The sequence below is a fragment of the Odontesthes bonariensis genome, chromosome 6, assembly GCF_027942865.1.
Source record: "Odontesthes bonariensis isolate fOdoBon6 chromosome 6, fOdoBon6.hap1, whole genome shotgun sequence".
Lineage (NCBI taxonomy): Eukaryota > Metazoa > Chordata > Actinopteri > Atheriniformes > Atherinopsidae > Odontesthes > Odontesthes bonariensis.
This window is the reverse complement of record NC_134511.1, coordinates 29,674,928-29,702,502: the sequence shown is the minus strand read 5'-3', so window position 1 is coordinate 29,702,502 and position 27,575 is coordinate 29,674,928. Positions and strand designations below refer to the sequence as shown.

The following is a 27,575-nucleotide window of genomic DNA, read 5'->3' as shown; positions in this document are numbered from 1 at the left end:
CGCCTCCTCGCCTCGCGTGAACACATAGACATTCTATTGACTTCACTCGCTGAGCGAGTAAATAGCAGCGACGTGTGTGTATGGGGCTTAAACCTGTTGCGGCTCTCACGCTATCAGAAATTCTGTTGTTTAAACCTGCACTGGTGTTTTAACATTGGATCGATGGAATGATAGTTATGGCAGCCAACTTAGCAAATGGCCTTTTTCTGTAACATAGCACAGTATTGCACAGCTTGGCTCTTTTTATCATCCGCTGTAGGTCGCACTACATAACTGATACTAAGCTTTAAACAACCTCATCTTGGATTCCTAGCAGGCCAAGCCGATAGCATACAGTGGCACTGAATCACTGCAGTCCACTCAGTTTGGTCAGGGAGAAACATCACCTGCTGGTTGAAACGACATCGTCTATCAACACACTTTCTAGTTCAATTAAGTCGTTTTAAAGTACAGCGCACAGTTTACAACATAAATCATTAATTTCTCATTTGTGCACACAAATCGCATACTATGTGCACGACTAATCAAAACAATACCATGTTTATTAACCACCAGTTTACTCACCCATCTTCTCTCCACGGATCACAGTTGAGCTCTGTAGGGCTCATTGTTATGAGAACTTTCAAGAGATATACTGAACTAGAAAGCTGATGCACTCCGCACTTGTAAGTCTCTTTGGAGAAAAGCTACATCAGTGTAATGTAATAAACGCACACAGGGAAGTTCTCTTGTCTCTGCGTTGCTGGTGATGAACAGCTGAGCCCATTGAAAGAGCTAAACCGGACCGTACTATGCAATAGAAAACGCTGTGGCATCTATTTGAACTTTAGCTATAACAAGCTGACGTTAACCACGGTCAGCAGCACCTTCAGCACAAACAAAAAATAAGAACAGTCCCTTTTTCAGAATCTTGGCATTGCCTTGTTTGTTTGGACTATTCTTACCTCCCAAAGGCCTGTTTTTGTTTAAATATTTAACGTGAAATTTAAAGTGTGTTCTGATGGTGAAAACACTCTTATTTTTGGGTAATAAATTCAATTTGATAACGTACAGCAGAACTAAATCTGCACTGATGGTTCCATTGGTCGACAGATAAATTCAGTAGATATAATGAGCCTGCTCATCTGTGCACATCTTTATAAACAGAATTGTCTCTGGTTCTTTTGTGAACCACTTTCATCTTCTTATTTCCCAGAAGTCTTTAATGCATTTTTTTTAATTTTGAATAATTACTAAGAACATCAGCAGCACATCCGTTTTGTGTGTCTTAACCTTGTGATTAACTATTTCCAGGTGGCACGTCAGCGATGCGTAAGGAGGTGATCCGGAACAAGATCCGTGCTGTGGGGAAAATGGCCCGGGTCTTCTCAGTTCTCAGGTCTCAACTTTCCTTTTTTGATGATAATACAGTAACTCAAAAAGGTCCTAAAAATGCATATAAGGATCAGAATGAGCTCTGAGCGTCATTTGAGAGCATAATGAAGTGAAGCAACGTAACTCGACCATATGTTGATTCCTCTTGATCAGACTGTTTCATTCTAATGTTTAAAACATTTCTAATATAAATGCTGTAAAATGTTCACTTTTAGCGCATTTTGAAAACTTATTGCAGTTGTTAACCATGGAAAAGATAATTGTGTTGACACAAATCCAAACACTGGATAAAATTGACACAAATTGTAGTTGTTGGTGACCCACTTACAGAACCAGGCCACATGATGGCAGTTTGCTTGTGGGTGCGTAGAGCTCCCGGTCCATGATTCTTTTGAGCAGTGTGAGTGATAGTGGGGTTGTTTAAGGCTCAGTCATTTCAAATTGGTGTTAAAGTTTGGTTTTCACTTCCAAGTTGAAGTTTAGGGTCTATAGAACAATTTGAGTCCGAGTGTCAAACACACAGATAAAAATGGCCTCTGGGGGGGCGCTCTAAAATATATAAACTGCTACAACTTTTCATTAGGTTATCCAATTTTAACATATGAGGTATGTATGGATTCAGAATTAAAAGGAGCAACTGGTGTGCTAAGCATTTGGTTACCAGATTAAAAACACACTTTAAAATAAACACACTTTTAGCCCATGGACAGCAAAATTGTGTTTTGTTTAGATAAAGGGTGGAAATGTCCTCAAAGTTGCTATCATTTTTGCATCATTGCATCATCTTTAAAGTTGTTGTAAATAAAGGCTGGGTAATCACTCAACTCGATTTAAGATCGGTGTTCAGAATGTCCCTGAAGCACAAAGATACATAGGATACCCATACACAAATATGTCTGCATAAAGCCTTTCGGAGAAGACGAGTTTGTGGTGATGTTAGGTGGGCTACACATTGAAATGGCTTTGTGGAGTACCATGGGAGATCTTCGGCGTGGATCTGGATGGCCTGAAGCCCTGAAAGACGCTGGGCTAGTGAATTCATTGGCACCAGCCACATCATTTCTGAAGGCATCCAATGTGATGAGAACAAGATATGCCCATCAAGTTACTGTTGTGGTACTCCACAGCCTTCTAAAGCGAGCCTATGAGGACAGTGGAACTGGGATGGCCCTTGAGGACTGGGCTGAGAGAGTTGCCCATGAGAGTCCAACATTCTCCTTCTGGCTGCTTGTGTACAAGTACCAACAGACTATCTTCATGTTCATTCGAGCACATCGCGAACGGAAGATCGAACTTATGGTCATAACCCTGCAAAAGCTTGTTCCTCTGTTCTTTGCTCTTGACCATCATAACTATGCCTGGTGGCTTCCAGTCTTTATAAAGGACATGGAATGTCTCCCAGATACTATCCAGGCAGATTTTGAAAAGGGTCATTGGACAGTAACCCGAAGCAATCAGCGTTTTTCAGCTATGCCAATTGACCAAGCACACGAGCAAGCCAACAAAAGGGTGAAAGGAGTGGGTGGCATAATTGGCCTCACAGAGAACCCAGACATGTTGGAACGCTGGATTGTGACTGGCCCGGAAATCAGCCGTGTCCTGGAGGAGTTTACCACTGTAAATGACAGTGATGACTCCCAATGGCGTCCTCATCATGAGGAAGGATCAGCATCACAGCAGCGTTTTCAATGTCACACCAAAGACCTGATGGAGCTGTTGCTCAGCAAGGGGAATCCCTTTGAGGAGAGCAGTGAAGATCTGGTTACTTTAGATAACAAGGTGTGTGAGTCTACAGCCGCTGCAGCATCGGTCATTAAAGTTGAGTCAGTAGGACAAGAGCAGTACAACAACTTCAAAAAGAACGTGCTAGACTCGCATGACACACCACTAACAGCTCCAATCAAGCAAAACAACTTGATGTTGTTCCATGAGAAGAAAACACGCAAGAAAAGAGCAGCTACACTTCAAACACCATGCAGAGCTTTATGGGAAAGCTTTCATTGTGCTGGAAAGCCGCAGTGGGAATTTGGAAGAGTTTTTTCGACATGAGTCTTCTCCATACCCACCAGCATTATCATGTGAAGGATCCCTCAACTCCTGTACCAAGTCAGATATGTTGTTTTACATCCTGGGAATTACTACAAGTGGAGACATTTCTGACAATGAGGAGATAGTTGCACCAGATCTTTATGATTTCATTGTTATTGATGGTGGAGCACTTATCCATTCACTGCCTGGCACGACCGTCCAAGGGAAGACTTTTGAGTCCTACTTCAACAATGTCTTCTGCCCAAGAGTTCAACGTGACTTGAAAAGATCAACACGAGTGGACATTGTCTGGGACCAGTATCGTGCTTTGACAATCAAAGGAGGAACACGAGAAAAACGAGGATCAGGCACCCGACAACGCATCTCTGGCGCTGCTAAAGTTCCAAGAGATTGGCAGGCATTTCTGGCAAATGAGGATAATAAGACAGAACTGTTTTCATTCCTGTCAACTGCGTTGGTAACAAATGGACAGTTTCCAGATGACAAAGATGTCTTCATAACAGCAAATGATTGTGTCTACCATGTAGGGAATAGTCCTCCAATGGATCGCCGCAACCATGAGGAAGCTGACACTCGTGTCCTAGTGCATCTTCTCCATGCCCTCCAAACAGCATCAGTTGGGATGGTCTATACTGGAGACACAGATGTTGTTGTCATCCTGCTTAGTAATTTCCATCTTATCAAGAGTTTGAATGAAAATGCTGAAATTTGGATTTGCTTCAAAACTGGAAAGACATCAAGAATGATCTCCCTGAACACTCTTGCCACAAAACTAGGCACAGAAACATGTAAAGCGATGGCTCTCTTCCACGCATTCACTGTATCCGACAGCACATCTTCTTTCAAGTTCAAGGGTAAGCGATCCTGCTGCAAATTGATGCATGAAGTTCCACACTTCACAGAGATGTTTGCAACTATCGCTGAGACTCCATTCCAAACCTCTCCAAGGCTGAGAGAAGATGCAATAAACTTTGTCTGTAGGCTGTACTCCAGTGAACCAAATGAGGAAAATGATGTTGATCTTCTTCGAATGAGGCTTTTTACACAGAAGATGAGGGATGTTGAAAGAATAACCCCAACAATGGATGCTTTGGATCTCCATCTCAAAAGGAGTGTCTTTCAAGCAAGCATCTGGACGACAGCCCACATGTAAGTATGCACATGTCTGGATTTGAGTATTGTACTAGATAATCACAAAAGATCATGCATTTAGTTACTAATTTATTCATTTATTCATTTAGGTCAACAATGCCTGTCAACAACCCCACTGACCATGGCTGGAAAGAAGAGGACAGCAAACTTCTTCCAATTTGGACTACACTACCACTTGCCAAAGATGTATTCCAACTAGAGGTGAAGTGCAGTTGTACAAGTACTTGTACAAATAGACCTGCCAGTTCTCAGTGTAAGTGCATGAAGGCAGACTTAAAGTGCACACGTCTGTGCAAGTGCACATGCTATTACTAAGACTGACCACTGACTGTTATCATATCTGTTATCTGTCATAGTTATCATTGTAGAGTGGAGTATTGGAATAAATGTTAGCCCTATGGTCTTCTGTTTGTTTTTTGAATGCCAGAAAAACTGTTGTTCCTCATATTATTATTTATTATTATTATTATTATTATTATTATTATTGATTTACTTTCTTACAGACATGAAGTTCTTTTGTGTATTTTTTTGTGAATAAAATGATGGCTTGATTGAAAAAAAGTTGGTCTTCATGATCCTAAATTCATAAACTCAAAGTTGCAAGTTGGGTGCTTAATATCACATAGGCTTTATGCAGCCATATTTGTGTATGGGTATCCTAGGTATCTTTGTGCTTCAGGGATATTCTGAACACCGATCTTAAATCGAGTTGATTACCCAGCCTTTATTTACAATAACTTTAAAAATGATGTTTCATTGCAACTTTGAGGGCATTTCCACCCTTAATCTAAAAAAAAGCACAATTTTGCTGTCCATGGGCTAAAAGTGTGCTTATTATAAAGTGTGCTTTTTATCTGGTAACCAAATGCTTAGCTCAACAGTTTCTCCTTTTAATTCTGAATCCATACATACCTCATATGTTATATTTGGTTAAACTAATCAAAAGTTGTAGCAGTTTAAATATTTTGCAGCGCCCCCTAGAGGCTATTTTGTTATCTGTGTGTTTGACACTCGGACTCAAATTGTTCTATAGACCCTTAACTTCAACTTAGAAGTGAAAACCAAACTTTAACACCAATTTGAAATGACTGAGAAAAATTACACATAGATACGACCCCACTATGAGGTTGATTATCCCCTGATGATCCAGCTCATGACCTCATAAACATCAGGTGTCTGCAGCCCACTGTGCTGAAAGGTAATCTGTTTGTGTGCTGTGTGCGCCTGTGTTTTGTCTGCTGATTAGGGAGGAAAGCGAGAGTGTGTTAACACTCAAAGGCCTGACCCCAACTGGAACCCTTCCAGTGGGAGTGTTGTCAGGGGGAAAGCAGACCTTAGAGAATGGTAAGTGTCTTTTCTACTTTCTAAACCTTGTTTTCATTATTTAACTCAGGCTGAGCACCAAGGGACATTTTCTCCCTTCTTCTCTGTGTTTTTGTAAACACAGATTTTACGGTCACTTTTCCGTTTTTTGTTTTTCTTTGTGCCATTCAGGTGGAGTTACAGAATCAGCCACATCTTTTGCACATTAGTGCAGAAAAATGCACACGATACAAGTCAAATTAGATTTCAAGGATGCAAGTTTTAAATATTTCTCGAGATGGCTGCAATAAAAGATGTGTTTGCAAGAGAAATGCATGGGCGTAAAGTAAAATATGCACTCATTCACTCTTAACTTTGTAGATGTGTATCGTGTTGGCATCGATGTCTTAGCATAAGGATTGGAAAAATGCGGGACCAGAGAGCCTGGCTTTCTGCAGAATTAACATCAACCTCACAGCACTTTTAGATCCAACTTATCAACACGTTATGTCTCTTTTATGTCATTTATACTAACAGTAAAGTATGACAAAGACCATTTTATATGCAAGACTAATCCTTAACTAGGAGGTGTTTCCTCTTTCCAATGCACTTTCTTCCATTTTCTTTTTTATTCTCTCTGGACAGAGTGACCTTATCTGTCTCTTCTGTTCAAATTCTTGAATGACAAGTATGGTTTATGTTTATTACAAACTCTTTGTAATACAATAAACGTAATTCCCTGTGGATTTAGAGTGTTTGCAAAAGAAGATAAGATGACATAAGATAAATCTTCATCTCCCACAGCGGGGAAATTCACAATGAACAGTTCACAATTTCCTTCATTCACAATGAAGGAAATGTTTCTATCTTTGACAAATAGCATGCTAGATATTCAGAGTTGGTGTACAAAACATACAGGATTTGACCTCTTCGGTTCCAGTGAAATGTGTCATCAGTCATGTGAAAGTCATATACATATTAACTAGTTTTATAATGTTATATGTTTCCTCATCTCTTTCAATTTAGTCCTATTACTGTCCCAAGTACCACACAGAGACCTCCATCATCTTTGGATAACAAATGATTATTAGGTCTGTTGGTGATGGCGAAACTAAGGTTTTCCATCTCAACATCCAGTTTATGAAGACTACCTTCCCAGCTCGAATCTTTGAAGGGTTCCAGATCAATGACGGCATGCTCACCACAGGAAGCACTGGCTAGACTTTGAGTCGAGTCACCCCCCCTCGCAGTAAAAAGTTTTTGGGTTGGCTGGGTGGAGAGGTCAGCCTGTCACCTGGAAGTAGCTACAGCCCCTTTGATCTAAAGGCCAACGCCGGGCCTCGCCCGCCAGAGGACATGCTGGGAGCCTCGTTTTGCCACGCTGGAGGCTTACAGTCGCTGCAGAGCAATCGAAGGAGAAACCACATGTTGTGACCTTTTGGAGAATGTCATTGTCCATGTCAGCTCCACTAGCCACAGCTTTCAGATCAGCCAGGCCAGTTCAAACAAAGGGTGAGCAAGTAATTGTGTATTTTTGTTCATTCCCTCTTGACTCGTGCTCTCAGCCATGGCTTTAATGTTTTTTCAAACTGGCTGGCAAACTGCTGGTTTATTCACTTTGAACACTTCCACATCTGTTTTTTTTTTTTTTTTTAATCCAGATATGTTGCAAATTCAGACAGAATATTCAGAAAATCAACAAAATAAAACTCAGATATCCACCTCTCCATCCACTACTGTTTTGTTTTTACTAGAAATAGTTTAGTCAAGGTATGTTGTTGTTGGAGGAAGTGCCAGTCAAACTTCAAACATAGGAAAACAAACTGTGAATAAGTCAGGCTGATGCAACGTCTGGTGATGGATGTTCTGTATTTCCATCACCCTGTCTTCATCCATTGAAAATCTGTCTAAAAGCAGCTGGATCAATGAGGAGACAAAAAAAACAGCTATGGCTACAATTCAGCATCAGCAAGCTGATGTCTTAACATGATTCATCTTCATCTTGAATGCTAACCAAAGAATAAAAGTTCCTCCGAAACAAATAAAATCCAAAATGAGTTTGGTTGTGCCCATATAAACATTGAACTAGATCAAATAATCCGCATGACTGCAGAGTAAATACAAAAACGAAGATGGCTATTCGGCTAATTCAGGATGGAAAGAAATATTCATCATATGTTCACCGGGGCTTGTCTAATTGAACATTTGACTGTACCAGTGCGTCGCCCTCCCTGGTCATCGTTTCACATCTCGCCCCAGACTTAGCGCTCAGCCAAATCCCCCCTCAGCTCTCCTCACATAAGTCCTCTTGACCCTTTAACACTAACAACATCTTAAATCTCTGAGCGGCGTCTTCACTCTAACCTTCCTGCCCAATCACTAACATGTTTTAACGATGTTTTACAGCTGCTGTGAATTTTACCTCCATGTGACTGTACTATGCGTGTTGGCCTATATTCTGCCATCTGTTTGTCCTGTTATCACATTGAGCTTTATAGTTTGGGTTTACTGTTGGATTTACTGTCTCTGCCTGCCTTTGATGACTCCTTTTTTCCCCTCCTTCCCCAACTCTTGTTAACATAGCTACCATTGAGGCAGCTAAAGCACAAGGTACGCATTGGCTGTGTGGCACAAATCTTATATCTGTGTGTTTTGTGTGTGGTATTCACCCTCTAAGCACAGCCCCTTTTTTTTCTTTTTTTCTTTTTTGTGTCCTCCACTGTTTTATAATCACTGATTATCCTGTTACTGTACATTCCTTTATTGATTATTGCTCTTGCACTATCAGTGTCTGTTGATCGCACCAGTTTTGTGATTATTCGATCTATAGAACTTTTCATTACAGGACAGGTAAGCAATAAAAGGAACGATAATATGAAAATTATAACAAAAAATTGTTGCAACATTTATGAGATGACCTGTAAAAAAAAGAAATATTTAGATAAACTTATGATAGTAATGTTTTTTTCCAGGGTAGTTGAGGAGTTTTGTTTCTGTACATGAGAAACCTAAAGCTTGTTGACAAGAAATCCCTGTCTATGGTCACATTGGCTTTTCTGGTCAAGTGTGGCTCCCCACACAGAGAAAAGCTTGCTAAGACCTGGCTAAGATAAGATCAGGGACATCCCTGCCTGGGATATTTTCAGAATCTAATCCTGTTACACCATTTGGCTGTTGCTGCACTGTCTACCCCTTCTGGTCGATGGTGATAGTTAGTCGCCCAACAAGCTTTTAGCCATGAATAACACTGATGACATCGAGAGTCTGGTTGACTACTCAAAACACAAGTACAAGTCAGTCACCTATTAGCACACATTAGTGCTTTTTTACACTTTACACAGAGCAAATGTATCTGTCTTTTAATAATTTATTTAAACAAAATTATCATTGGTTCTCATTTATTATTTACTGTAATTTGTTTAATTCTGAAAACTAAACATATCACCATTATTTTTAAGTATTAAATGAGCCTTTTTTTGCTCATTTCAATAATTTAGCTAATATTTACCTAAATATGATTTAGTTGTTTATCTATTTATTTATTTTTTTAGATAATTAGTTTAACTACATAACATTACTACAAGTTTATTATTTACTGTAATTTATTGAACTAATACTATAAGCTAAACATTTGACAAATATTATGTATTGGACTATCTGTTAATTCTTTGTTTTTTGCTAAAGCTAATTGTTTAGCTAACGCTAGAAATATAATTGTTTATCCATTTCTTTGATAATTATTTTAACTACATAACATTACTACATGTTTATTATTTACTGTAATTTGTTTAATTATTACCGCTATTTTTATGGATTAAATGCAGCTATTAATTCGCTACACCTACACCTAGTTAAACATTAGTTTTAGGTGGTAATTGGGTTGTTTTATTACTGCTTTTTAACTATTAACTCGTCAAGTCAACTCAGTAACTATTACATGTTGTTTATTATTTAAGCTGTTTACTAAGTATAAGATCAACATAATTATAATTTTAATTTTTTCATGAAAATAAGTGTTGATCTATTGCTTTTTGACTGCATGAGCGCCTATTTCACCATTACACATTGACAATAGTGCCCATACTTTAGCATAAGCAATGTATTTTTTCTGGCAGACAAATATGTGTCCACCAATTTTGGTTTAGTTACTCCACAATATTCAAATGGAAACTTTTACAAGTGCAGAAGTAGCCATTGATGAATCACTGACTAAAGTTCTCATTGTAACAGATGTCTGGTTGTGCAAGAGTCATCTTGAGGTTTTTGTTTCTAAACAATCCACCTTTAAATCACTCCCAACTTAGTTTCTTCTTTATTCAGTTAACATTATAGTTAAAATGTGTGAAAAGTGTGTCTCAACAGTCCCTTACAAGTTTGCTTTTCATTTGCACATATTCTCTGTCTGGTTTCCTTGGCTGTTTCGGGACATCACCGTAAGTCTACAAAACATGAATTGTTTATTGTTGTAGCTTGTCCTACTGGTGTTTGAACTCTAGGAGTAATTTTTTATCTATGCATGTGTTGTATTCACAGATAATCTATACTGTGCTAGGCTGAAATTGTGAAATTCCTTAAGGAGTCCATTTTGATAGAGGCTGTTAGAAAAAAAAAAAAAAAAAAAGAAAAAAAAAGCTTTTTAAATGTGATTATTCAAGGCTTTCCAACCTGTCATGTTTTTTTTTTCTTCTTTTGTTTCTCCTCTGCTCTTTAGCTATTCAAGGCTTCTCTCCCACGAGGAAAATTCGCAACTTTGAGGAGGCGCGAGGTTTGGATAGGATAAACGAGCGGATGCCACCGCGTAAAGATGGCCAGCAGCCAGACGTTACGACGATCAACACAAACGCTCCCAACAAGAATGGCACTGACGGATAAGCAACAGAGACACCACCCTTGCATCTTCACATAGCCCTCACCACCTGACTCCCAGCCCCCATGCTCTCTGTCTCTATCTGTCTGTCTGTCTCTCTGTCTGTTGTGTCTTCTCTGCTGAACCTGCCCGTCTATCTTCTGCCCGCCCACTGTTGGGCAGAGAACAGACACATCAGTGGATAAGAACAAAAGGAGGCTTCAGTGCTGGGAAAACACTTCCCAGCTGTTCAAAAGAAAAAAGAAAGAAAAAAAAAGACATACTGAATGATGCGACTGTCCGGGAAACAATCTAATCTTATTTATGAAAGATTGAATATATTAGATATTGTTTAATAGCAACGAATCATAGATCAGAGGCTACATTTGTTCAAATGTATGCTGACACTGAAAATTATTTTTAAAAAAGATGAATTTTATGAATTAAGATAGAAAAAGTCCTTGTTATCTAAGAGTTTTAGTCACTTTACTTTTTTTAATTGTTGTTCTTCATGTGTTCTATAAGGGAAAATTACAAATACTGTAGCCTCAACAGCCTGTTGTTGAGGATCTACATGATCTGTGGTGTTTGCTTACTGAAAGATAAATTCTATATGTTTTGGAGGAGTTTGAAAAACAAGGGAAGCAAAGTATCAGATTAATGCTAGATATTACAAATTAAGATTTTATACTTAAAGTTGAAATTCAAAGAAGTCTTGAGAGTTGTATTGAAACATTTGAAGCCCCAAAGATGCTGATCGATTTTTGTTCAGTATTTAGTTCACTTCTAGACAAACAATGTGATGTATTCTAATTTTTGAACGACACGGTAAAAGTGAAGGATTGTTCTATGCCGGGTACGACTTGTGTTTACTTGGTGGCAGCTAGGATGTTCTCACTCTTTGAAACCAAAAATTGGACAAAACAATGTATGTACAATGTTGGTATACAACATGTCGTATTTCTATCAGCGTAACCAGAGCTGCCAGTATTGCCAGCGCATCCCGGTTGGAAGCTCTTCTTTTTCCTTCTCCAGGACTGGTTAAGCCAACCTGTCCAGGTTTGAGGACTTGGAATGAAAATGAAGCCACGAGAAAAGCAATTGAGGCAAAAAGGACAGGCTTGCTGATTGTCTCACAAAGTAGTGAAACTGCTGTCCAACAAACCAGACTCCTGTTCATTAATATGTAGACAACTTTAGTGATTTATCAGAATTATGGCAGTTTGGTTTGATGTTTTATTTAAAAACACTTTAAAAAAAAAAAAAAAAAGCTTTTTGGGCTCTCCTTTGTTTGAGTATTTTCACTGTTGAGGATACAGAATACAGATTCTCTTTTTTTTTCTTGTATAACAAATAAGGGAAACATTTGACTGAAACGACAGCACTTTGATGACGCTTAACCCGTACACAATGGACTGAGTCATTCCGCTCGGCGGGGATGATGCTATAAAAGGTACCACCTCCACGCTCACAGCTATCTGTCGAGGCCTAACCCTCGACAGATAATCATCTCAAGCTTGGCTGAGTCGCAGATGCATTATTTTTACAACTCCTGATTAGATCGAAGGTGGGCCATCAACACCTGTTGAGATTGTACCTGTGTATTTATTTTTCCATATTCAGTGATCCAGCTGGTTTAAACACTTCCAATCGTATTCACAGGGACTCTCAACCCTTTAAGGCCCACTGTTGCTAAAGCATATAAAATTCATTTTACTGGTGCTTTGACACACCTGACTGTAATTCTGTTGTATTTTTGTCAACAAAGGTTTTTTTGTCAAAAGAGCTTTAAGGTATGTTGTTGTTCTCTTGTAAATGTACCCCCCCCCCCCCTTTTTTTTTTTTTTTTTTTTTTTTAGAAAAAGAAGAATTTTGAAATAATCGAGTCAGTTGTGCCCATGTGCCACGCCACGCTGGCTCCACATGTCAAAACCTGTATTTATGTGTGTGTGGATGGTGAAAAGTCAAGCCAGGAGATTTGCAAATTTAAATTTCAGTAATCTTCAAATGTACAAAGTATTGTTGTTAGCAGTTGGGTTCAGTAAACTTCTGAAAACGCACCCTGAAGATTTCAGTTTACACTCATAACTGTGATGTTGAAATTTGTTTTGAAGGTAAGGCTTTATTGGGTGAAACGTTCCCCCTGTCACTTCTTCTACATACCTTGAAGAATGTTAAAAATGTTCATCTTAACAAACCGTATAGTAGCTGTAATAAAGGTGAAAGGCTATTCCGTATTTGTCATGCAAGGCCATGAAATCTTTTGAGTAGATGTATCGCTTGGAGAAAAGAAATAAACATTAAACTACAGTGTTTTATTTGACTTGTCTTGTTGATGTTGATGCCTGTAAAGCTGCTTCTGAAATATGAATCTCCAAACAATGTGGGGAAGCATTTTTAATGCATCTCCATATTGTAAAGGGGTCTCCGCTCTCAGTAGTGTGCATTAATTCAGACACTTTGCAAAGTTTTCAGCTCATAGCACTTTGGGAATCGCCTACAATTTTGTCTGTCAGACTGTATTATCTTTGGTGTTTTTATAGATGCAACTAAAGAAATAGGAACAAAGATCCAATTTAAATTGGTTATTTTCTGTCGTGTAGACACAACACTGGTTCATCCCTTGTGGTAGGTGTCTTTCTTATGCCTGAATGATTCAGAATTTAAAATGAGTTCCAAAAGGAAATTATATACCCTTCACAACCTTTAGTGGCTTATACAAAAAATCTAATATCTCTGAAAATAGTCCGGTACAAGGACTGGACTTGGTCCAATGTTAGAAGAAACACTTTAACAGACCCTCAGAAAGCCAGAAGAGCTCTTGCTCAAGACCACTTTAAAAGGTTACAAGAAGGTTTAGCTGCTTGGAAGGCAAATCTAAAGAAGTGAGGGGTGGATCATATCTTTTGCGCAGTACTGTAAATGGACGTGAGATCATAGTCCAAATCCCGCAGTCTTGCACTGCCAACTTTCTCTGCAGTCACTTGACTCACTACCATGAGTGGTTCTCTGTAATTATCATTAAGACCCGCCGTCACCTGTGAGTAAACATGAAAACTACAGTCTCTCCCTTTTAAGTGCTGTATACCAACCTGCACGGTTAGCCGACAGCTTTTTACAGATCAGATGGCTGATAATGACAGCTGGTACCTGACCTGCGCAGGACTCTTTATTTACACTTGCAAGCTAAATAAAATTCAGACAAAATCAAAGCGTTACGCAGACCATCTCCCAATGATGGAACCTCGATGCGTCCTCGCTTCATTCACACCTGTACTGGGAGCACCTAAGGCTCATGTTAAAGCCACATGTGAACAGTGCTGTGTTGGCGTCTTCATCATTTCAAAATAATGATACAGTGTTGGGATGTATATATTTATTCCATAAATGTTTTTACAGTTGTATGAATATATTCTCTTGAATTAAGCACTTGGCAGCGACAAGTGACATTTGTATAGTATGAAACAAAAACAGGATTTTTGATGTTTGGAACAATTACAGTCACGCGAAATCATGCTGCTTGTAACATCATCCTTGTTATGATATTTACAAGATTTTGGGAAGCATCATACTCCTGCTGAAAAGTGAAACTTTTGAGCTTTTTTATGTACATGGAAACTCAACACTGGTAGCAATATCGCAAGTCTGTGCTGTATAAAAAATTATTTACATCCTGAACCAAATCGGTAATCCTAAACCTGTGGATGTTTCAGTCCAATCTCAAGCTTTGATGATCATGTGTTCAGTTAAAAACAATTATCTTAAAACAAGCAGCAGACACTAATACCCTTGTTACGAACTGTATAAAGCAAAATAATTTAATTTTAAAGAAGAGTTGGTTAAAAGATTGTAGCCAAATAAATTTTTAAATGCTGTTGCTCATAAATACAAAAAACATATAAATATAAAAATCCCCAACTTATTTCACAGTATTTTCAACTAAGACGACTAAGAGGGTAATTTCAGTCCATCATGTTGCAGTCAAACACACCACAGGGCCAGAGATGTTCTACCATCCAAAATATAATAAAACATATGACTCACATTCACCTGAGCTGCTTCTATGTGAACTCGCAGAAGCCCTGTAGTGTAAAAAAGTGCCTTAAAAAAACAAAAAGTGAATCCCTGTGATGAAGTCTTGAGTACATGGCACAGTAGTAACAGAGTCCAGTTCGTCCTTACAGCAGGTAAAAAACTGTTGTTGCTTTAGTGCTGCAGCAAAAAGATTCAAATGAAATCTGCAGCGGTACGGGATGACTGCTTCAGAGGATCGTCAGCAGCTTCTTGGTGAAGACAGAAGGCGAGAGTCCCATGTTTTACTAAAGGTTGGCACTGTTACACATCACACTTTTGGAGGAGGCACTGGTCTCAGAGCCTAGTGGGCAAAAAAAAAAGATGCAATGACTTGTTAGCGCTACAGGGAACATAGGGAAGTAGAAGTTCTATTCAACAAAGAAACGTTAAACACCTTTTTTTGGTTTTATTTTTCAGAATTTTCCTGAACTAACCGGCAGCTGTGAGGAATAAGCAGCAATCTGATGCACTTGATGATCAAAGAGACCAAAGCGCATTTAAAAAGAGAGAAAATATCAGACCCGTGTTTATACAATTGAAAAAAGCATGGTCCGAGTTTTCTGCTGCTTGGGTAAATTTGTTGTTTGCAAATGTCTTTGCTATTTATGAAGTCACAATACAACCTGTTTCCAAAAGAAGCGGACACAATGAGTAAATAAGATGTATAACATCTAAATGCATTATTTAACTGAAAGTACAACCCCAATTCCAAAAAAAACATTGAGATGCTGTGTAAAAGCAGTCAGCAGTCCTGGGTCTTCTTTGTTATATTTTAAATGTTTTCAGTTGATGCAGGCAGGTCAGTCCAGCACCCTGACTCTGCTAACATGAAGTCATGCTGTTGTAATAGATGCAGTATGTGTGGTTTAACATGGCCTTGCTGAAATATACAAGGCCTTCCCTGGAAGAAAAATGTCTTGATGGGAGCATATATGGCTTGAAACCTCTATATGAAACCTGTTTCAGCATTCAAGTCCAGAGGAACTCGAGCCCATCCATCCCATCAGAGATCAGGCTTTTAAACTGAGCTGATAAGAAGCTCAGTCCCCTCCCCCCCTCTTAGTCTTGGGGATGCAACATCCGTGATTTCAAAAAAGAATTTTGAATTTCAATTGATCTGACCATAGAACATTTTCCACTTTATTTCAATCCATTTTAAATGAGCTTGGGTCCTCAGAAGACAGCAGTGTTTCTAGCTCATGTTCACATATGGCTTCTTCTCTGCATGATAGAACTTTAACCTGCATTTGTTAATGACACGATGATCTGTGTTCACAGACAATGATTTCTGGAAGTCTTCCTGACGGTCTTTCACAGAATGGAAACCACTTTCAACTTTACCTCAAGGCCTCAGACTCTCTGAGAGGCTCCTTAATTTTCCAGTCCTGGTACTGAACACTCACCAAGCATCCTGCTCACTTGGTTAGTTGTAAGATGTTCCACCTGGTGTTTTTATAACATTACTAAACTTCTCCAGTCTTGTGTCCCTTCAGTTTTATGCAATGTGCTGCAGACACCGAATTCAATACAAGAATAAACTAATTAAGAAAAATTCTTGAACAATTTTTTGTGAATAATTTTTACCATGTTGTACATGATTTTCAAGTGCTTGTGCTGCCCTCTAGTGGTTAATCTTCATCGATTATATCAGTTTATTTTCCTTTTCCGCTCAAGCTTGCTCAAAAACTCAAGCAGCAATGCAAACCACAATGGAAAATTTGTTTTCTGTTGGTTGTTACTGCTGACTTACATGATGGTCAGGGTTTTGTTAGTTGTGCGCAACGGATCAGCTGATCCCTACAGGTATTAATTACCTGACGTGCAGCTGTGTAGTTCTGACTCGGAGGTTTGGGTCTGTTCCCTGCTGGAGGTGGTGGAGGTGGAGCTCCTTTGGGCTTCGGTCTTGCAGCCTGAAATTTCAGCCAGAGTTAGACTGTGTGTTGAACAGATGACGTACGCCATTTTGGCTCAGTATATTGCAGTATGTTACCTGTCTGGCGGCGGAGGGCTGGCTGATCACTGGCTTATTGTTGATATGAGGAGCAGAGCTTTTCACGGTTGGCTGTTTCCTCTGTGTCCGTGTACTGTAATAAAAACACAGAAATACAACCCTTACAAACATGCTGCATTCACACCGAGACCTCTGTTATAGTGAAGATAACTTACATAGGTAATATGGGACTTTGTCGTTTCTTCCACATGAACCCCACCACACCAAAAACTATCCCTAGGACCACTAGAATAACCGCCACAGAGATGGCGACAGTTGCTCCTGAAGGAATGGAATATAAATTAGTTTGGATCCGAATTCACTGTTTGTGCTACAGAACACCTGATGATGGATCTTACCAGTAGAAAGAGAATTGAACGCTTTATCCTGTGAATCACAGTTAGGAGGCAACCAGCCAGGCTCACACTGACACTCACTTCTGTGATTGCACACCTGGGGAAATTTCAGATGTTAGCAGCTATTTGAGTTTGAACATAAAATGGGGCATATATGATACTAAATTATGTCCAAAAAGCCAACATCTCTCGGTTAACACTTGACTTATGTGAGGATTGGCCGATTCTTTCTCCGTTTGATCATTTTAATGTAATCAACTGATGGACTCAAGTACTCACAGCATGACCCGGGCATTTTGCAGAGCAGTTTACGTTTCTGTAAGCCCTCTCAAGATCCATGCACTCATTCTGGCTGCACACCTTGAAAAACACAGTTAAGACTATGATGTACACTGTGGAATCACCTCTGAAGGTCAGGTTACAGTGTTGGGGGATGAAAAAAAAGAAAAAAACTATTTTTTCAAAGAGAAAAAGTACCTTTCCATCTCCACATTTAGTCCCTGTGTCCACCTGGCCGTAGTCTGCGTTGTGATCATCAAAGAAAGCTGCCTTGCAGTCCCCGATACCAACCATGCGGCCGTAGTTTGGGTTGGCATTACCACCGTGGCAGAACAGCTTCCCACACAAAAGATCTCTGCACAGGAAAAAAACAGGGTTTGTGTTCACTTTTACTTCTGTTACCATATTCCAGGCTCACAAGATTCCACGATCACAGAGCAACTATAAGGCTCTGCTGAGACTCACTGCTGCTGGCAGGGGATGAACTGGTCTTCTGAGAGACGTTTACAGAAGCCAAAGTTGGTTCCTCTGGTGTTCTGGCTGTAGCAGGACTGACGGGCCTCTATGGCACCTGAGGGAATGACATCACATCACATCACAGCCAGTCACATGTTTTCCAACAGTAGAATAAGTAGTTAGTTAGCTCATAATGTATATTAGCTGGACACCTACTTCCTCCATAAAGCTTGACGCACTGGTTTGACCTCTGTGGACACTGGCCGTTGTAGCAGTATCCCTGACCGCCATCACATGGGAGCCCGTTCACAGCAAACACGTCCTCAGAACAGGTGGCGCTCTTCCCATTGCAGTATTCTGCCAGATCACAGTCATTCTGCTTCCTGCGGCACTCTGTGGTGCGAGGCGTGATCTGTGTGGAGCATGTCCCATGATATTACACTTGACTCCATACACCATTTTTCCAGATATGTAAAGTATTTAATGCTTAACAAGGGCACAGATACCTGAAGCACATACACATGGGCTTTTTTATATTTATCACTTCAGGCATTTCATCATTATCATTATTATTATAAAGCTGTTTACACACAGAATTAGCAATGTTTAATAATTGTTTTGTATGAAATATGTTTTTGAGATTTGAGAGTTGGGATATTTCATGTTTTGTCTCATCCACCTTTATTCCCAACACAGCCAGAAGCTTCCTTGACAAGCACTGGATCATCCCTCAAGTTAGGTGTCTTTTTTTACACTTGACTGACTTGTGTTAAGCTCAACTTCGCATTACAGTCTCTTCCAATATTCTCTTCAAACACGATGTTAAAGCCATATAGAAACAGCATTTATTTTATATGGTGCTTTGTCTAAATAATTTTGTAGCTATAATTAAGATCCATCCATCCATCCATCATCTTCCGCTGGTCCGGGGATCGGGTCGCGGGGGCAGCAGCTTGAGCAAAGAGACCCAGACGTCCCTGTCCCCGGCCACTTCCTCCAGCTCTTCCGGGGGGACCCCGAGGCGTTCCCAGGCCAGCCGAGAAACATAGTCTCTCCAACGTGTCCTGGGTCTTCCCCGGGGCCTCCTCCCAGTGGGACGGGCCCGGAACACCTCACCGGGGAGGCGTCCAGGAGGCATTCTCACTAGATGCCCGAGCCACCTCATCTGACTCCTCTCGATGCGGAGGAGCAGCGGTTCTACTCCGAGCCCCTCCCGGATGACCGAGCTTCTCACCCTATCTCTAAGGGAGAGCCCAGACACCCTGCGGGGGAAACTCATTTCGGCCGCTTGTATTCGCGATCTCGTTCTTTCGGTCACTACCCACAGCTCGTGACCATAGGTGAGGATAGGAACATAGATTGACCGGTAAATCGAGAGCTTCGCCTTCTGGCTCAGCTCCTTCTTCACCACGACGGGCCGGTGCAGAGTCCGCATCACTGCAGACGCCGCACCGATCCGTCTGTCAATCTCCTGCTCCATTCGTCCCTCACTCGTGAACAAGACCCCGAGATACTTGAACTCCTCCACTTGGGGAAGGATCTCATTCCCGACCCGGAGAGGGCATTCCACCCTTTTCCGGCCGAGGACCATGGTCTCGGATTTGGAGGTGCTGATTCTCATCCCAGCCGCTTCACACTCGGCTGCATATATAATTAAGATATCATTTGTTATTATTTTTGACATTTGGTTATATTTCGTATTGTCTCATATTTGTATTATTTCTGTTTATGATAGTTAAAATAGTTATCTAGGCTCCTTTAGTTGTCCTGCTGTCGTAAAGTGTTATTAATTGTGGTAAAAAGGGCCGTTTTGCCAGCTGGAGGCCACATGCTCAGGGCCAGTGCCTGACTGATTGAGCAGGATGAGCAGCCACAGTTTTCTGACTGTGATCGTGACCGTAATTGTAAATGTTGGTGGACGTGACGATCGTTTATTTTTGTAATTATCGACCTTTGTGGAGTAAACGTTCTCATGTCATTTTTGCACCCTTTCTCACCATTTTTATTGTTTTTTATAACGAGGCAGAAACTTCTCGTCCTGCAAGAGTGTCAAAGAAAGGAAAGGTTTGTTTTTTGGGTGATGTTGCCATCACACACTGTCACATTACACTTTCTTCTATACTGCAGGTCAAACAGGTCACTGAAATGGTTTAAAAATGCTGGGCTGTGATTGGTTACAGTGACGCTCAAACATCCAAGTGAGGTAACAATAAGTAAAACTCTCTTTGAGTAGAGGAATTTGACGGTATCAGCCAAAAGTATGTGTACTACCTCAAAAGCACACTAGAGGGCGGTAGCTGAGTAAACAATTAGACCTTTGAGGGTTCCAGAGCAGAGACAAAGAGCTGGAGACACATTGATTAATTAGGGACCGAGCAGTGAAACTGCAAGGACCCTATTGTATCTGTAAGGATTATTAGGGACCGAGCAGTGAAACTGCAAGGACCCTATTGTATCTGTAAGGTTTATTATTATTATTATTATTCTTTCTTTCTTTCTTTCTTATTCTTTGCAAAAGGTATGCGAAAACTCAGGAAATTTTGCGAGCACCACCTGCCAGTCGACGACATGAAAGAATCTAAACTTTATATTTTTGGGGGTCGCTCATTGGCTCTGTAGCGCCCCCTACGATGCTTAAAAATTGTCCCCGCAATAGGATTAGTTTCGCGTGGGACGACGAAATTCGGTACACTCATTCATCATGCCAAGACGCACAAAAAAGTCTCAGGCCGCCATGGTCCCACGTCCACAGGAAGGCGGCCATTTTGGATGGTAAGTGCGTTTTCGTGCCATTTTTGACCGATTCCACACCTTGTATAAGATCGAACTTGTCCTACAGATTTAATGCTACAGACTTCAAACTTGGCCAGGTTACTCTTAAGACATGGAGGGAAAAATTCATTGGCCAACTTTTTCAAAACTTAAAGGGCGTGGCCGTGGCGACGCCTCAAAGTTTGATGACTCGCCATCACTCGCCACGAAAAATGAAGTCGCTTATAACTCCCACATACATTATCCAATCTGTCCCAAACTTCATACGGTGAATGCTGGACCCAGCCTGAACGTGCACATATAAAATAGTGACATCCACCTATAGCGCCACCTGCTGGTGGTTGGAAATGTCTTTTTTTTTCCACACCTCGCATTTTATCAAACTCCTCCTACAGATTTCATGCTAAACGCTTCAAACTTGGCCAGGCTACTCTTAGGACGTGGGCCGAAAAAATCATTGGCCAACTTTTTCAAAACTTAAAGGGCGTGGCCGTGGCGACGCCTCAAATTTATGACACGCCATAAAAAATTAAGTCGCTTATAACTCCCACATACATTATCCAATCTGTCCCAAACTTCATACGGTGAATGCTGGACCCAGCCTGAATGTGTATATACAAAAAAGTGATATCCACCTACAGCGCCACCTGCTGGTGGTTGGAAATTTCTTTTTTTTTCCACACCTCCTATTTGATCAAACTCCTCCTACAGATTTCATGCTACAAGCTTCAAACTTGGCCAGGTTACTCTTAAGACATGGGGGGAAAAAATCATTGGCCAACTTTTTCAAACCTCAAAGGGCGTGGCCGTGGCGACGCCTCAAATTTATGACGCGCCATAAAAAATTAAGTCACTTATAACTCCCACATACATTATCCAATCTGTCCCAAACTTCATACGGTGAATGCTGGACCCAGACTGAAAGCTCACATATAAAATAGTGACATCCACCTATAGCGCCACCTGCTGGTGGTCGGAAATGTCTTTTTTTTTCCACACCTCGCATTTGATCGAACTCCTCCTACATATTTAATGCAAAAACCTTCAAACTTGGCCAGGTTGCTCTTAAGACATGGGCCGAAAAAATCATTGGCCAACTTTTTCAAAACTTAAAGGGCGTGGCCGTGGCGACACCTCAAATTTATGACGCGCCATAAAAAATTAAGTCGCTTATAACTCCCACATACATTATCCAATCTGTCCCAAACTTCATACGGTGAATGCTGGACCCAGCCTGAACGTGCACATATAAAAAAGGGATATCCACCTACAGCGCCACCTGATGGTGGTCGGAAACTTAATTTTTTTCCACACCTCCTATTTGATCAAACTCCTCCTACATATTTCATGCTAAAATCTAAAACTTGGCCAGGTTACTCTTAAGATATGAGGGTAAAACTTCATGGAGAAACTTTTCCAAACTGAACGGTGTGGGCGTGGCCAGAGGTGAAAATCGTGTGATGGCGTTTGTAATATGAAAGCCTTATCATCATCGCAAAGTCATGAAACTTGGTACACACGTCCACCCTGACGACCTCGTACGTATGTAAAGGGTATTGTGTGTGGGCGGAGCAAAATGGCTCAGTGGCGCCCCCTAGAAATTTTCAAAAACCCCTATGCATTGGGGTTATTGTGAGCTCGTACGTACGCAATGGGAATCGTGCGTGTGGGTAGAGCTGCGCGACTACGGCGTCCAGCGCATTCCCAACGTGCGCACATCCCAACGTGCGCACATCCCAACGTACGCACACTCGGTCCCGCTCACAGCTGCTTGCAGCTTTCTAGTTATTATTATTATTTTTCTCCTCCGTTATTCTTTCTTATTCTTTGCAAAAGGTATGCGAAAACTCAGGAAATTTTGCGAGCGCCACCTGCCAGTCGACGACATGAAAGAATCTAAACTTTATATTTTTGGGAGTCGCTCATTGACTCTGTAGCGCCCCCTACAATGCTTAAAAATGGTCCCCTTAATAGGATTAGTTTTGCGTAGGACAACGAAATTCGGTACACTTATTCATCTTGCCCAGACGCACAAAAAAGTCTCTCGCCGCCATGGTCCCACGTACACAGGAAGGCGGCCATTTTGGATGGAAAGTGCGTTTTCGTGCCATTTTTGACCGATTCCACGCCTTGCATAAGATCGAACTTGTCCCACAGATTTCATGCTACAGACTTGAAACTTGGCCAGGTTACTCTTAAGACATGGGGGGAGAGATTCATGGGGAAACTTTTTCAAAACTTAAAGGGCGTGGCCGTGGCGACGCCTCAAAGTTCGATGACTCGCCATCACTCGCCACAAAAATTAAAGTCGCTTATAACTTCCACATACATTATCCAATCTGTCCCAAACTTCATACGGTGAATGCTGGACCCAGCCTGAACGCGTACATATTATCATAACGACATCCACCTACAGCGCCACCTGCTGGTAGTCGGAAACTTCTTTTTTTTCCTACACCTCGCATTTGATCGAACTTGTCCTACAGATTTGATGCTACAGATTTCAAACTTGGCCAGGTTACTCTTAAGACATGGGGGAAAAAATTCATGGAGAAACTTTTTCAAACCTCAAAGGGCGTGGCCGTGGCGACGCCTCAAATTTATGACTCGCCATTAAAAATTAAGTCGCTTATAACTTCCACATACATTATCCAATCTGTCCCAAACTTCATATGGTTATTGCTGGACCCAGCCTGAACGCGTACATATTATCATAGTGATAAACACCTATAGCGCCACCTGCTGGTGGTTGGAAACGTCTTTTTTTTCCACACCCTTAAACTCCTCCTACAGATTTAATGCTACAAGCTTCAAACTTGGCCAGGTTACTCTTAAGACATGGGGGTGAAAATTCATGGAGAAACTTTTCCAAACTCTGAACGGTGTGGGCGTGGCCAGGCGGTGAAAATCGTGTGATGGCGTTTATGATTTGAAAGCCTTATCATCATCGCAAAGTCATGAAACTTGGCACACACGTCCCCACTGACGACCTCGTACGTATGTAAAGGGTATCGTGTGTGGGTGGAGCAAAATGGCTCAGTGGCGCCACCTAGAAATTTTCAAAAACCCCTCCGCATTGGGGTCATTATGTGTTTGTACATACGCAGAGGGTATCGTGTGTTAGGGCACAGCTGCGCGACTACAGCGTCCAGCTCCAGCCCCAACGTACGCACATTCCAACGTACGCACACCTCGGTCCCGCTCACAGCTGCTTGCAGCTTTCTAGTTATTATTATTATTTCCGATTCTTTGCAAAAGGTATGCGAAAACTCACGAAATTTTGCGAGCGCCACCTGCCAGTCGACGACATGAAAGAATCTAAACTTTACATTTTTAGGAGTCGCTCATTGGCTCTGTAGCGCCCCCTACGGTGCATAAAAATGGTCCCCTTAATAGGATTAGTTTCGCGTGGGACGACGAAATTCGGTACACTCATTCATCATGCCCAGACGCACAAAAAAGTCTTTTGCCGCCATGGTCCCACGTCCACAGGAAGGCGGCCATTTTGGATGGAAAGTGCGTTTTCGTGCCATTTTTGGCCGATTCCACGCCTTGCATAAGATCGAACTTGTCCTACAGATTTCATGCTACAGACTTCAAACTTGGCCAGGTTACTCTTAAGACATGGGGGGGGAAATTCATGGAGAAACTTTTTCAAAACTTAAAGGGCGTGGGCGTGGCAACTCCTCAAAGTTTGATGACTCGCCATCACTCGCCACAACAAATGAAGTCGCTTATAACTCCCACATACATTATCCAATCTGTCCCAAACTTCATACGGTGAATGCTGGACCCAGCCTGAACGCGTACATATTATCATAACGACATCCACCTATAGCGCCACCTGCTGGTGGTCGGAAACATCTCTTTTTTTCCACATCTCGCATTTGATCGAACTCGTCCTACAGATTTAATGCTACAAGCTTCAAACTTGGCCAGGTTACTCTTAATACATGGGGGGAAAGAGTCATGGAGAAACTTTTTCAAACCTCAAAGGGCGTGGCCGTGGCGACGCCTCAAAGTTATGACTCGCCATGAAAAATTAAGTCGCTTATAACTTCCACATACATTATCCAATCTGTCCCAAACTTCATACGGTGATATCTGGACCCAGCCTGAACGCGCATAGATAAAATAGTGACATCCACCAACAGCGCCACCTGCTGGTGGTCAGAAACGTCTTTTTTTTCCATACCTCACATTTTATCAAACTCCTCCCACAGATTTAATGCTACAAACTTCAAACTTATCCAAGTTACTCTTAAGACATGGAGGCAACAATTCATGGAGAAACTTTTCCAAACTCTGAACGGTGTGGGCGTGGCCATGCGGTGAAAATCTTGTGATGACGTTTGTGATTTGAAAGCCTTATCATCATCTCAAGGTAATGAAACTTGGTACACACGTCCACCCTGACGACCTCGTACGTATGTAAAGGGTATCGTGTGTGGGCGGAGAAAAATGGCTCAGTGGCGCCCCCTAGAAATTTTCAAAAACCCCTCCGCATTGGGGTTATGCTGTGCTCGTAAGTACACAGCGGGTATCGTGCGTGTGGGAAGAGCTGCGGCTCCAGCGTCCAGCGCATGCCCAACGTACGTACATCCCAACGTACGCACACCTCGGTCCCGCTCACAGCTGCTTGAAGCTTTCTAGTTCATATTGACTTACCTTACAGTTCTCACAGCACTCGCCTGCAGCACACTGTGCACCCTCTGCCATCTTGCAGGTGGTGGCATTGCAGCATGGGTTGGTGCACTCCTATGAAGACAACATTCAGGAGATCTCAAGAGGTTGTTGTTAGTCATATCCCCCTTCTGTTATCCTAAGTAAAATTCTTCCACTCTTGTGTTGCTCTAATGTAACTATGAATGTTCACAATTATTCATCCATCCATGATCTGTGCCCACTTTGTCCCACTCAGTGTTCCTGTGATTTAGAGGGCATCAGTCTTCAGCTGCAGCACACACTTGGTGCATATAAGAGCATCCAAACCCACAAAGAACAGTGTCGAAAGGGGCGAAATGCTCAACCTTACATTGCATAACTTTTTGTATTTCAACCAATTTAAAGCCAGATCTGTCTGTCTCAGGTGGAGACAGGTCTACACATGATTAGGATTGGAATGTTCTTCTCGATGAAAATGACTAGTTGTTTAACTGTTGTGTGCATCTTTACAGTTCATTTTAACATGCAGTCACAGAAGTCATCAGGAGTCTAAAAAAGCTTTGTGAAAATAATCAAAAATGAATGTTTGTACTGTGTGCATGTTCACTGTTGATAAAGATATACAGAGGTGTAACCTACTAAAAATGATCAAATACTTTTTTTTTTTACAAAGTTTACATTCTCTACTTTAATAATCATGCAAAAAATAACTTTATACAAAAAGAAAATGTGCTGTACAGAATGAAAAAAGACAGCAGTTAGTGGCTAGCAGAAACCAATGAATACATCCGATTCTGTGCTAGGATGTAAACAACTTTTATACAACAAAGCTATGTGTCAAGACTTTCTGTGAGTACACTGTTTGTAAGAGGCAGGAAATGCACATGCTGGAGCATGTCGGGCAAATTAAATCTAGTAGATATGACAAAGGGAAACAAGAAGTTGAGTTTTAGTCTCCAATAACAATAACAGTGAGGCGATCTAAAGCATGCAGAGACAATATTTAAAATCAGGGAGTAAAGACATGGGTATCAGTACTGCTACACTGTATGATTAGAAATGCTTTTATAGACCTCTTCTGGCTTAAAGATGGTTTAAAATCATGAAGCAACTTTACATGGTTCACATGTGTTTTCAATAAGAGACTTTAAAGCAACGCTAGAGTGTGCCTCTGACTCATTTTAAAGTACATTGACTTCTGTTATGCAAATTCCTGGGCCTAAAACTGCCCCAGAGCGCCCACAGCTGAGATAACGCAGTTCAGAAGTTTGGTTGCCAGCTTTTGATGCTGTCGCTGTGGCAACAGATCCATGTATGGTTGTACATTTGTAGGGCTCAAACTGAAATTTATTTTTATGACAAAGGTGTTACATCCCACAACTGTAGGGGGAGCCAAAGAGCAACAACTGCCAAACTCTGTATAAGTATGAATTGGAGCTTATTACCAATAAGATTTATTTTTTTACTTTAGCTGTTTCAAGGGTTTAAAAAAAAAAAGAAAAAGTGTGTGAGTCAATCCCCTCTGCTGTTGAAACATTTATTTTGGAATGACTGAAGTTGGATAAAGAGTGGATTATGTCATGGATTTACAATGAAAGCCTTCTTCTGAAAGGACTTTTTGAAAAACTATGACACTATGGGGAATTGTTGGTCATTGCTAGCTAGCAGTCCTGTCTTAGTAAGCCCAATGATTTGTACGGCATTTCCAAATAAAGCACCCAGGAAAGGTGCACCTGGCTTACTGCCTCTACAAAACTCTGCAAACTGTACTGTTGTGAATATTTGTTGTTTTTGCAACTGATCAATATGGTGTTTAGAGCCATGGTGAATTACTACAACTGTTCGGGTGACTGATAATAGTTAAAGTGATGTTCAGATAGTGACCTGGCTGTGTGTGGTGGCATGAGCATTCGGTTACATCCCACCAGTACGACATGGGCCTCCAATTGTCAGAATGGTGACACTTCCCGCCATTCCGACAATTCCTTTAGTAGCCTATTAACGCCCTGTTTTTTTTTTTTCTTTTTTTTTTTCTTTTTTGTTTTAGAGGAACTCCACAACCTCGCAAACCAACTATAATAAATTATTATCAAAATCCCTTGAAATTTCAAATATTAAAAAAACAGGTATTAATGTAAATCAGGCGAGTCTCAAACATGTTAGATTAAGAAGAAATACAGTGTCAGTGACCTGTCACAGCAGCCAGCCAGCCAGAGCAGAGCTCTCCACAGAGCCCATGAGTCTTTTGCACGCTGGCATC

At 41.0% G+C, this 27,575-nt stretch overlaps 2 protein-coding genes across 4 annotated transcripts in view; one reads left to right on the top strand and one right to left on the bottom strand.

Moving 5' to 3' along the window:
• The window catches only part of ppp3cca (protein phosphatase 3, catalytic subunit, gamma isozyme, a), a 31,077-nt gene extending 18,031 nt beyond the window's left edge, over positions 1 to 13,046 (top strand). The window contains exons 11-14 of one of the 3 annotated variants that reach the window (XM_075468208.1): positions 1,294 to 1,378; positions 5,822 to 5,919; positions 8,461 to 8,487; positions 10,598 to 13,046. In XM_075468208.1, the coding sequence (XP_075324323.1) occupies positions 1,294 to 1,378; positions 5,822 to 5,919; positions 8,461 to 8,487; positions 10,598 to 10,749 (362 nt within the window). In that variant the 3' untranslated portion in view covers positions 10,750 to 13,046. Of the gene's footprint in view, positions 1 to 1,293; positions 1,379 to 5,821; positions 5,920 to 8,460; positions 8,488 to 10,588 lie in introns of all 3 variants that reach the window. The other 2 variants (XM_075468207.1, XM_075468209.1) reach the window with 2 other exon arrangements.
• Positions 13,047 to 14,084: 1,038 nt separating this feature from the next.
• adam28 (ADAM metallopeptidase domain 28) overlaps positions 14,085 to 27,575 on the bottom strand; it is a 32,341-nt gene continuing 18,850 nt past the window's right edge. The window contains exons 13-22 of the mRNA XM_075468206.1: positions 25,319 to 25,408; positions 18,095 to 18,290; positions 17,888 to 17,993; positions 17,621 to 17,777; positions 17,423 to 17,503; positions 17,147 to 17,240; positions 16,964 to 17,069; positions 16,788 to 16,881; positions 16,612 to 16,707; positions 14,085 to 15,098 (exon numbers count right to left, since the gene is read on the bottom strand). Of these exons, the coding sequence (XP_075324321.1) occupies positions 15,066 to 15,098; positions 16,612 to 16,707; positions 16,788 to 16,881; positions 16,964 to 17,069; positions 17,147 to 17,240; positions 17,423 to 17,503; positions 17,621 to 17,777; positions 17,888 to 17,993; positions 18,095 to 18,290; positions 25,319 to 25,408 (1,053 nt within the window). The 3' untranslated portion in view covers positions 14,085 to 15,065. The remainder of the gene's footprint in view (positions 15,099 to 16,611; positions 16,708 to 16,787; positions 16,882 to 16,963; positions 17,070 to 17,146; positions 17,241 to 17,422; positions 17,504 to 17,620; positions 17,778 to 17,887; positions 17,994 to 18,094; positions 18,291 to 25,318; positions 25,409 to 27,575) is intronic.